The 11352-nt window shown below is 63.8% G+C and overlaps 1 protein-coding gene across 1 annotated transcript; it reads left to right on the top strand.

Annotated features, from left to right (window-relative positions):
- The first annotated feature begins 916 nt into the window (after nt 1-916).
- IGFBP4 (insulin like growth factor binding protein 4) lies at nt 917-9683 on the top strand. The gene is made up of 4 exons (XM_071450599.1): nt 917-1352; nt 6974-7128; nt 7245-7379; nt 7686-9683. The coding sequence occupies exons 1-4, from the start codon at nt 977-979 to the stop codon at nt 7812-7814; spliced, it is 795 nt and encodes a 264-aa protein (XP_071306700.1). The 5' UTR covers nt 917-976; the 3' UTR covers nt 7815-9683.
- The last annotated feature ends 1669 nt before the right edge of the window (nt 9684-11352 follow it).

The following is an 11352-nucleotide window of genomic DNA, read 5'->3' as shown; positions in this document are numbered from 1 at the left end:
TGGGCTTCTCAGCCTGTATGACAGGCAGCTCTGCTCCTCTGGTCCCACCCACTGCACTGACCCCCACACCAGGGCCCCCCTGCCACATCCAAGACCCCCGTGCTGTGCCCACGCCCCCCTCCCCACATCCGGACAGGTCCCCCCAGTTGTCCCAAACCCGATTTTGACTGCGATGCCCCAGGGCGCAGCTCGGGGGTCACCAGCCCCGGGTGATGCTCGGGCACTGTCCCGCGGGCACAGGGGCTGCTCCCCGCGTCTCTGGGCTCCCGCCCTCGCCCGGTGCAGCGGGGACTGGCGGGGCCGGGGTCCCAGGAGGCAGCCGGGGCTTCCGCCCGCTCCCGCTTTTCCCGAGTAGCCACTAGGTGCCGGCAGCCTTCAACCTATCCCGGGCTGTGCGGGGCGGGGGGCGCGGGGGGCTGCGGGACCGGGGCCAGGTGGGCTCGGGGGCCCGGCGGGGCCGCCCTGGGCCGTCCCGGACACACCGAGGCCGAGCCGTGCGAGATGCTCCGTTATCAGCAGCACTTCTCCTCCCTCCGGGACCCCCCACACCCGGAGCCCGGAGCCCACCCCGGGGGTCTTGGCCGCGTTCCCCGCGCTGCAGTCCCGCACGGTGTGACCCCCGTTCATCCCGGTTGCTCTCGGGACTGAGCGGGGTGGAGGAGGCGGGTGGTTCGGGTGGGCGCCGCGGGGCCGGGGGCTCCGGGCCGGCTCTCGGTGCTGCCCGCCGCCGGGGCCGCCCCGCCGGTGGCCTGGCCGCTGAAGCCACCGGCGGTGCCGGTGCCGGTGTGGCCGCCGCCGGGGGGAGCGTCGCTGCCCGGTGGGTTCCCGGTGGCGACGGGGGCGGCCCCGCCGGTGGCCCCGGTGGCGGCGGCGGGAGGTGTGGCCAGGGGCCGCATAAAGCCGCATAAAGCCGCCGCCGCCGCCCCGCGCCCGCCGCCAGCCGAGCGCCGCGGAGCGGGGCCGGAGCGGGGCCGCCATGCGCCCGGGGCCGGGGCTGCCGCTGGGGCTGCCGGTGCTGCCGGTGGTGCTGGCGCTGCTGGCGGCGGCGGCGCGGCCGGGCAGCGGCGAGGAGGCGATCCAGTGCCCGCCGTGCTCGGAGGAGCGGCTGGCGCGGTGCAAGGCTCCGCAGGGCTGCGCGGAGCTGGTGCGGGAGCCGGGCTGCGGGTGCTGCGCGACCTGCGCGCTGCCCCGCGGCACCGCCTGCGGCGTCTACACCGCGCGCTGCGGAGCGGGGCTGCGCTGCTACCCCCCCCGCGGCGAGCCCCGGCCCCTCCGCACCCTCATGCACGGCCAGGGCATCTGCACAGACCTGGCCGACGTCGAGGCCATCCAGGAGAGCCTCCAGCCCCCAGGTGAGGCGGCGGAGGGGCGGCAGAGGGTGGGTGCCCAGGGTGGGTACCCTGGGTGGGTGCCTGGGGGTCCTTGTCCCTCGCAGGGGCAGTGGCATGACCCCTGTTGGCACCAACCCACTCCCTGCTCACTCGGCAAGAGCTGTGGACTCATCAGGGACCTTCCCATACTTAGAGGGAGCTGAGAAAAATGATGAGGAGTGACTTTTACACGGATAGATTGTGACAGGGCAAGGGGAAGGATTTTAAACTAAAAAGGGAAGATTTAGATTCCTCCCTGTGAGGGTGGTGAGGCTCTGGCACAGGTTGCCCAGAATATTTCTGGGTGCCCCATTCCTGGAAGTGTTCAAGGCCAGGTGGGATGAGGTTTGGATCAACCTCATCTGGTTGAAAGTGTCCCTGCCCACGGCAGGAGGGTAGAACTGGGTGGTCTTTAAGGTCCCTTCCAGCCCAAACAATTCCATGACTCTGAGAGGCAGGATGGGATGGGACAGCACAGGATGGGAATGCAGGGAGCATGTTCCAGGGAGGGAGCAGAGGCAGGCTGCAGGAGACCTGGCACAAGTGGCTCACATTTGTGCCATCCTTACCCACCGAGGGCACAGCAGTGTCACAGCCACTGGCACCACATGTGCTGGAGAGGTGAACCTTCACCTGCTGTGCCCTGGCTGCAATGTGGCCCTGGACCATGGGACAGTGGGACAGTGTCCTGCAAGCACCTGCAGCCCTTGGGGACACATCCCAGCTGCCAGGGAAGCTCCTGTTGCTCTGTGACCTCTGGGATGCTGCTGGCAGGTCTGGCTGCACCAGATCTGTTTCCCCCTGTTTTCCTGGGGGGAAACAGGAAAGAGGGCATGGGGCACCTGCTTCCCTCCAGGCAGGGCCAGCTGGGAGCTGTGTGTGAGCTGTGTCTGCCCTGCCAGGCTGGAGGAGCTGCTGCCCGTGTGCTCTGTCTGCCTTGCAGGTGGTGGTGGTGACCCCTGGTGCTTGGGCAGGATTTGGGATCTGAGAGGGAAGCCAGCAGTGGGAAGCCACCCCAGAGCTGTGCAGGTCACACCATGGCAATGAAGCTGCTTCCAGGGAATCAGTGTGGGGACCTGGTCCATTGGTGGTTCCCCTTTCCCATCCTGCAGGCTGTGACCAGGACCATGTCCCCTGAAGCTGGGGAGTATCAGCCCAGAACAATCCACATCTGGCCTGACCCTGGGTCCCCACGTGGGGTCACTTAGAGCTCCTTGAGGGGCAGAAGGGACTGGAGCAATGTTTGTCCCTGCCCATCCGGGGGGCTGGATCCCACTTCCACTCCCTCCTTGCATGTCTGATCCATGGCAGCTCCTCTGGTGTCCCCGTTGTGATGAGTGCCATTCATGGATAGGCCCCTCTGGCCACCCCTGCTGGGACAGGAGCTGGCTGGGAGTGCTCAGAACCCCCCTGTCCTGCCTGTCTGTCCTCATCCCACATCCTGCAGGAGCTGTCTGGGCTCCCTGGCCCGGGGCTGCGCCGTGCTGCCAAGCCCTGTTGGTTTTGGCCGTGCCCCGTGTAATGCAACATTTTTTCCCAGAGCCTTTAGGAAACAGCCTTGCATTTTTTCCCTTCCTTCCCGCGGTGTTTTGGCTTGGCTGGGGATGGGTGGGTGGCTATGGCAGCCGGGTCGCCCGCCGGGCACCGTGCTAGCCAGCAGCCTCACAGGCAGCAGGATGGGCCAGAGGGCAGCAGGAGCCCCTGTGTCCCGGACAGGATGTGGGCAGGACACCCACAGAAATCGATGCTGTCCCAGTGGTACATCCCAGGCATGGTGGGAGCGTGGGGCTGAGGGCTGCAGGCTCCCACACAGCCCTGCCTGGCACAGCGAGGGCACCCTGGCATGGCTGGTGTCTCTGATGCCCCTGGGGACCAGCAGAAGGGAATTAAGTGCCCGTTGAGGGGCAGGGCTGTACGGAGCAGGTGCCCCCGGCTGTGCCCGCGGGGCTGAGCGGTGCCGGCGGCTGGGAAGCGGTTAACTCGTACAGTAAACATTTTGTCTGGGGGCTCTGGCCGGGGGGCTCCGCATTCCAGGGAAGAGGCTGGGATCAGGGGGCTGGGCTTTGTGAGCAGTCGGACATGGCTCCCGGCTCCACAGCCAGGAAGAGCCTCTCTACTCAGCTGGGACCTGCGGCACCCACGGGATGTGACTCCAAGGAGGTGAGGGAGCAGTGGCTGCTCACCTTACTCGAGCGGGTCTGGGCACCTCGTGCTGGACCCTGGCCCTGCCAGCTCATGGCTGGCTTTGGGATCCCACTCCTCAGCCAGAACCCTGTGCAGGGCCGGCTCCAGAAGGTGCCAGCCCCGTGTTTCTGTCACAGCTGGCGGGTGGTGGTGGCTGAGCCCATGTGTGGCAGCCAGGAGGAGGTGAGGACATATTCCCCAGCACACACGATGAGTGATTTAGTGTTGGGTAAATGATTATGTCTGGGAAAACCTGACCCATGGGAGCTGCGTTCATCCCGTGTGGTCTCTGTAAGCTGGGACAGATCCTGTTTCCTTTCTGTGTGCACTCACAGGGAGGAATGGTGGTGGCTGAGCCATGGCTGGACAGTGCACAGGCAGGGAGGACAGGCTGGGTTCTGCCAGGCAAGGCTCAGCCATGTCCCAGCTGTCCCCTGGGCTGGGGGCTCACCAACACTTGGGTTTCTCCAGGCTGGGTGCTGCTCCTGGCAAGGTTCTGGTCCCTCTGGGGAATCACCTGCACCTGCATTCCTCACTCCCTCTGCTGCATCCTGACCTCCCCTCCCTCGGTCCCACATTGGGCACTGAGGTGGGAGGTGCTCAGCCGTGTTTGAGCACGGCATGGGGACGGGCCAAGCTCCCAGCTGGCATCCCAGGCCAATGGGCAGTAGGTGCCTGGGTCTGCACCTCTGCCACCCCCATCCCTGGCTCCCCACGTTCTGCCACAACCAGCACTTGGCACAAAGAGCACGGCCCTCCCAGTGCTGGCGCCTGCCAAGTCCAGAGCCCAGGAAGCCAAGAGCCAGCACTGCCACAGTCCGGCCAGGACCACCCACAGGTGACACTGGGGGCGCTGGAAAGGGACATGGAGGGTGCTGGGGCTCACTGTGGCTTGTGCCACGCTGGCCACACACATGTGGATGTCCCTTGTGCCCTTTGAGGCATATGAGGTCCTTGGTGCTGGGGCTGGTGGCACAGGGGGGAGCGGGGCTGGAGCTGTGGGGGTCAGTGACACTTGTCTGTCCCCAAGGACACACACGCGAGGTCGCAGGGCTTTGCTGGCTGCCCCAGGCTCTGCTCCCACGGGATCCGCGCGGTGGAGCCGGAGCCCTTCCCGCTCCCTCGGGCTCAGCGCTGTGAATCACAGACTCGGCACGTGACCAACCTCATTTGCAGCTCCCGTTAATTGAAGGCGATGCTGAATGACTCGTTTGTGTGCCCTGTCCACAGGCCGGCAGGAATCCTCCTCCTCCTCCTCCCGGGACAGGCGGTTGGTTTATGTGTCCAGCGAGGTCAGCCCCCGCTCCCATCCTCTTGGCACCGCAGTGACCAGAGAGGCTTTCCTTGGCCAAATCGGGACCCCCCTACCCTCCATGCCTCCAGGGTGGTGGTGCCCATGCAGAAGCGGCAGACTGGGTGGCATCAGGGCAGTGTGGGGTGTGGCAGCTCTGGGCTCCACACGCGTTGCTTTTCCCGAGTCTTTGTGCTGAGGGTGAGTTTTCGGATTTCCAGGGAGGCGAGAGGTCCCCTGAGCTGCTGTGTGTCACTTAGCAGGGGGACAGTAACCCCAAGGGCAGGGAGGGAGGGATGCTGGAGCTGCCGTGAGAGCCGGGGACCGCGGGTCCCGAGCGAGCGCTGTCAGGAGCCGCCTCGCTGCCCGGAGGCACCGGCGTTTCATGTGACCTTATGAAAATGTTATTGGCATCTGGTTTTATTTAAGCCGGGAGATTTGATGCTCTGGAGGCGGCTGGCGGGGGGAAGAAGGGGGTTTGGCTGTGCCGGCCACCGGTGAGGGCTTCCCCTGCGGGGGCAGCGCCGCTGCCTCCCGGTGCTGCCTTTCCACGGCGTGGGAGCAGCGCATGGAGGTGCAGGAACTTCGGCACGGTGGTCCCCCACGGGTGCCAAATCTGCCCAGCTCTTGCTGTGTGTCTCCCCACAGGGATACAGGGGAGGAGCATCCTTGCCAGAGTCACCGAGCTCCCGGCGGGGCTCTGCCACCAGCGCCCCCATTGCGCCACAGCCTCGTGGTTGGTGCCGCCGGGGGCTGGCGCTGGCACTGCTCTGTGCAGGGTCCTGGAGGCTTTGGGTTCGTGTTTCAAATTTCAAGGGCATGAGCTATTTCCTGGAAAAAAAAAATGGACAGATTAAGCAAAAAGCAAATAACACCCACGAGGGAGGGGGCTTTGATTGGGGCTTCGCTCTGGACTTTAACCGGGCCCCCAGGAACTGGGCCAGGAGCCCTGCACTGCAGGGACCGAGGCAAGAGGTGCTGGTGGGAGATCAGGACCGGGATGCCGTGGGGATACAGTGGGCAGGAAGCTGTGGCTCTAAGCCCTCTGCCTGCCTGTGGGAAGGGCCAGCGCCGGGTGTCACCCAACAGCCCCTGTGCTGGCACTGTGAGCCCCTGGGTGTGACCCTGGACAGTGACCACCCCCTGCCTGTTTGGAAGGTGTTCCCTGCTGCCAGCTGCAATATTGATTTGTTTAAGCCCAACCCCATGATAACCTCAGCCACTTCCCTGTACAGCCCAGGTGGACTGGGGGGCAAAACACTGCCTGGGCTGTGCCTGACGCAGCTCTGAGCACAGGAAGAACCCTGGTTCTTGGGGTGTCCCCCCTCCACAGAGTCTTCACGGGCCCCAAACCAGAGGAACCGGCAGCTTTTTAAAAAGCTAAAGTCACGCCGAGCACTCGTCTCATGACGCTCTGTCCAGCTGCCAACATCTGGGCCGGCAGCTTGGCTGCGCTCCTGGCGCAGGCGGGGATGCCAAGTGCCGCCTTTTGGGATCGGCCCCGCGGGAGATTAACTTTCTTATTCCAGGAATTTCTTCTTTCATGTCTTGGCGAGGGCCGTTCCCCGCAGCAGAGCACGGCTCCACTCCCGGCCGTGGCGCCCGGTGCCGCCCCGGGCCTGGCGGGGGCTCAGCTCCGCCCCGGTGCCTCCACTGCCACTGCAGCTCCTACAGGCAGATTTTGGGAGGCGCTGAGGTGTCCTGGAGCTCACTGTTCGTGTCTCAGCTTCCAAGCCTGTCGCTCCAGCGCTGTGGGTGAGCACCTGGTGACGTGTGGCTGGCAAGGGCACAGCCAGACCCAGCACACTGGAGCCACTGCCCAGCACTTGCAGCGGGCATTTGTGACCCTACAATAACACACACACGGCAAGAAGTTGTTAGCTGTGGCTAATCAGTAGGAAAAACTCCCAGGAGTCTTTCCCAGTGCTGCAAGGAGCCCAGCCCAGTGCAGTGGAAGGGGCAGGATGGACCCAGGGCTGTGAGTGACACTTGTAGGGACCAGAGGCAGTGACGTGGCACCTGCCAGAAGCCACTGCATGTTGTTCCTCAGGGTGCAAGTGGCACTGTGGACACTGGGACACCGTGGGGGCTCTGTGGCACTGAGCCCCCTTGGTCTGTGTCTTTGCAGAGAAGGAGGAGATCGACCACCCCAACAACAGCTTCAGCCCCTGCAGCATCCACGACCGCAAGTGCCTGCAGAAGCAGCAGGCCAAGAGGGTCAACAACGGCAACAAGATGCGCAGCAGCGGGAGCCCTCACCACCGCGAGGACACGCGGGTCATGGTGAGCCCCAGGAGGGCTGGGGAGGGCAGGGAGGGTGCTGCAGGGTCAGGGTCCTGTGGCTCAGGGCCTGGAGCATGTGCCAGCCCTGCGACCAGCTCAGCCTTCCCTTTCCCCAGGCACAGGGCTCGTGCCAGAGTGAGCTGCACCGGGCGCTGGAGCGGCTGGCGGCCTCGCAGACCCGCACGCACGAGGATCTCTACGTCATCCCCATCCCCAACTGCGACCGCAACGGCAACTTCCACCCCAAGCAGGTAGGATGGGCTCTGACCTGTCACAGGGGGCTGGGAGGGGCATTTTGTAGAGCCAAGGTGAGACTGGGAGGGGGGCGTGGATGGAGGGGACAGTGACAAGGCACGGCAGAGCCTGCCTGGCTCCTGGCTTTGGTGGGAATCACCCTTTGGGTGCTGGGGGCCCTTCTTAAAAACCCCAGGTGGGATGGGGGTGGTAAAGCCCCAAAGAGAGCTCCTGGTTGGGTTGCCAGGCAGCCCGTGGGGTCCAGGCTGGGTGTCCTTGACCGAAGCCATCCCCACAGTTTATGACCAAAGCCATCCCCACAGTGTCACCCGGCGCTGGACGGGCAGCGGGGCAAGTGCTGGTGCGTGGACCGCAAGACGGGGGTGAAGCTGCCGGGCTTCCTGGAGCTGAAGGGGGACTTGGACTGTCACCAGCTGGCCGACAGCATGTGAGCGTGACCGCGGTGGCCCCGCGCCGTGCAGGGCCAGGACCCCCGCCGGGGCTGCCCAGGAGAGAGAAGGAGAGGGGACGTGACTGCTGAGCAGTGCCGGGGGAGCCCGGGATGCGCCTGGGATGGCGCCGCGCTCCGCGCCCGCGGCACCGCCATGACCACTACAGCCACCGCCAGGGATCCACCCCGGCGAGCGCCGGCCGCGCCTCCATCCCGCACGGACACGGCTTGGATGATGCTGCCCGGGCTGCCTGGGTGGAGTGGGTGGGGGGCACCCCTGATGCTGCTGCTGCTGCTGCCCCGTGGTGCCCCCGGCGTTCAGCCTGGCCCCGCAGGTAACCTCGGACACCTGGCAGCTCGGGGGGCGCGGTGGCAGCAGCGCATTTGCGGCTCAGTGCCCTCCATGCCACACCTCTGCAGGGGCAGCAGCAGAAGTGCCTCATCCTGCCCTCCCTGGTGGCGAGAGGCTGCCCAGGCAAGGACTGGGGGGCCTGGAGAGACCCCCCTGCCTGCATCCCACCCCGAGTGTGTGTGTGTGAAGGGCAGTGTGGCCACTCAGAGCAATAAGAGACCTTCCCCCACCCTGCTGCAGCCCCCCAGCCCCCCAGCCCAGGTCCTCCTCCCCATGGCCCAGCCCCATCCCACTCCCTGTGCAGGGACAAAGCCTCTCATCCATCCTGTCTCCCCCTCCTCCCTCCTGGGGTGAGGGGGTCGGGATCCCCAGGCAAGCAGCATTGAAGGGAAGGTGGAGGGGTGAGGGATGCCCAGGAAACACATCCCAGGGGGAAGAGCTTCTTTTGGTTTGAGTTTTTTCTTTCTTCCCCAAATTTTTTAGTATTTAAAAAATGTTGTTGGTGGGATTTGATAAGTGACTGTGTGGCCCCAAGGCTGGAATTCTCCATCCCCAGGGACTGGGGCACTGCAGTGATGGCTCCTGTCTTCTCTTCTTGGCCAATGTGACAAAACTGGGATGGATTCTGGAATGTCTCCGTGATGTGATCTGATTTCACCAGCACAATGTTCTCAGCTGAGAAATTGTCACTGGTTTTGTACCTGGTTTTTCTTCTGGGATGGAAATTTTTCACATAAAAATGCCATGGAAAGTGTGCTAAAGACAGAGGGGACTTCCCCAATCCCCTCCTGACCCACCCTCTGGCTCCATCATGGCCTCAGTGGTCGGTTTTGGTTTTCCATGTGGATTTGTCCTGTCCGAGGCCCCCCGATGGGAACGAAGCGTTTCAGTTTTAGTGAAACACCCTCTGCCCTCCTGATCCCTGCCTGCCCTGTGCCTGCCAGATCCCTGCCTGCCCTGGCTGCCCGTGGCCCTGCTCACACACAGCTTCTAAACTGAGTCCATTTACCAGGATGGTCCTTGGTGGGGAGAGGGATCCCTGTCCCTGCCACCCCTCAGAGCCCCCGCACCAAGGAAGGGACTCCTGGGGCCAGTCCCAGTGCCAGTCCCAGTGCCAGTCCCAGTGCCAGTCCCCTGTGGCAGCACCACAGCAGGACACAGTGCAGTGACAGCGCCAGCCTGGTGGCCTTGGCCGCTCCCCATCTGCACCAGGGCGGGTCCAGCAGGGCCTTTCCTGGTCTGGGGGCTCCTGGCAATGCCCCAGGGCACATTCTGTGTCCCGCTCGGAGGGCTCCAGCGTCTCGTAGCGTCTCTCCTGTAGTTTAGGGCTGTATTTACACACCACCATGTACCAGTGTCCCTCACCCCCAGCGTGTCCCCTGGAGCCCAAGGGGTCCCTGTCCGTCCCTCCCAGGCCAAGCCCGTCCCATCAGATTCCCGTGTAGCACCGACCTTTTACAGTACACTTGAACCTTTGTATCCTCAAAAAAGGTAATTACTGTATTTAATTTCCCGTTATTTGATGTGTTTCTGTCCAGTGTGTTTTATCTTTTATGGTTTTAAATTATGGGAGGGGAGGGAGGCAGAGCAGGAACGAGGGGGCTGTGGGGTCCCACTGGTGTGGGGACAGGCTCTGGTCACCACCTCTGCCCAGGGACCTGCTCTGGGTTTGGGGTTCAGCAGCCCTGCAAACCCAGGAGCCCACGAGCCGCAGGAAGAACTTCCCTGAGCAGGGATGGGGTGGGAAACAAATAATTTCTTGCTTCCTCATGACTCCCGGCTCAGTGTCTCCACCGGTGCCACCGCGAGGATTGTCACTGTCGCCCCACGCAGCGCCACCGAGCAGCGGCAACGGCGCCAGCCTGGGGAGGGGACCCTGGACCGGCTTCAAAGTTCAGGGGCACACAGGGACAGGCACCGGCTGCTCCGGGGACATGGGCTCGTGGCCAGGCAGTGCTGCAGCCCGAGGCACCATGAGCAGGTTCCTGCTGGTGCCAGGGCGCACCGGGCACCTCCAGCCCCGCTCGGTGTTTGGGGAAGGTGTCAGGATGCAGGCGGGAGATGCCCAGGCACAGGAATTGCGACAGCCGCGCACTTCCCGGTCACGGCTCGGCTCTGCCCCAGTGTCTGCCGCCAGTTCTGCCCAGGGTCATGGCTCAGGAGGTCGCTGAGTCCGTGTTTGGTGGCTCCTGGGGTGGCTGGGGTGGCCAGCTGGGTGCTCCGGTTACCGGAGCTGGGCTGAGGGTGGTGCTGGCATTGTGCAAACAGCACCGGGATGGGCTGCAGCCAATACAGACAGCCCAGAAATCTGCTGGCACGGCAGATGGGCCTCCTGGAGCCCAGTCCCATGCCCTGGCCCTGTGCTGGTGGCTACCAGGGCTGGCTGGGCTCGGTGGGGCACCACAACCCCCCAAAGCACCGTGAGGAGCCAAAGCCTTTGCCCGTCCCCATTCCCAGTTGCTGGTCCTGACCAGCAAAATGATAACAACAGAGTCCAGCTCTGGGGGTCCTGGGACTGCCCCAGGGTCTCAGGGCTCAGGACCCACAGCCCAAACTGCCTGTGACCTTGGGGAGCTGCAGCCCCTTGGTCCCTGCAGCATGATGGGGAGAGCAGAGGCATCTGGATCCCTTGGGCACCAGCTCCCAGGCCCACCCTGCAGTGCTGGGTTGAGGCTGAGCAGAGCTCAGGGCAGAGGGACTGGGGGGACAAAGCTGCTGCTGTCTCCTTCTGGTGCCCCATGTGCTCCCCCTGCAGTGACCCCAATATCTGTTCTGGTCATTGCCAAGAGAGGCCATAGCTGGACCCCTTCTACAGCCTGACTGGAGCACAGGGACTCTGCCCTGTGTGCATCTGTTCAGCTGCTCTGGAGCAGAGCAAGTGTCTCCATTGCTGCCATCCTCATGGTGTTGTTGAAAAATATTCTATGGCTTTGTTGAAAACACCCCTGCGAGGGTTTGTTAACATGGGGGCCAAAATTAAACCAAAGCAGAGGCACCAAATGAGAAATAAGGTAGAGAAGAGAGTGGTGGCCTCAGAGCTGCTTTCTGCTCTGAGCTACAGCACGAGCTGACCCTTCAGCTGCTGCAGATCATGGCAGCACCGTCTTCCTCGAGGCCCTGCCAATTTACGTCATCTGAGAATCCGGCCCAAATTCAGGCAAGTCATTTCCAAAAACCCGATGATGTT

This window comes from Agelaius tricolor, unplaced genomic scaffold, assembly GCF_023055355.1.
Source record: "Agelaius tricolor isolate 1412-34295 unplaced genomic scaffold, bAgeTri1.0.p SCAF_31, whole genome shotgun sequence".
Lineage (NCBI taxonomy): Eukaryota > Metazoa > Chordata > Aves > Passeriformes > Icteridae > Agelaius > Agelaius tricolor.
This window is presented reverse-complemented; position numbering and strand designations above follow the sequence as displayed.

Coding starts and splice junctions, on each gene's coding strand:
- IGFBP4 (XM_071450599.1), top strand. CDS start 977: ATGCGCCCGGGGCCGGGGCTGCCGCTGGGGCTGCCGGTGCTGCCGGTG. Junction 1,353..6,973: donor GGAGAGCCTCCAGCCCCCAG/GTGAGGCGGCGG, acceptor GTGTCTTTGCAG/AGAAGGAGGAGATCGACCAC. Junction 7,129..7,244: donor GCGAGGACACGCGGGTCATG/GTGAGCCCCAGG, acceptor CCCTTTCCCCAG/GCACAGGGCTCGTGCCAGAG.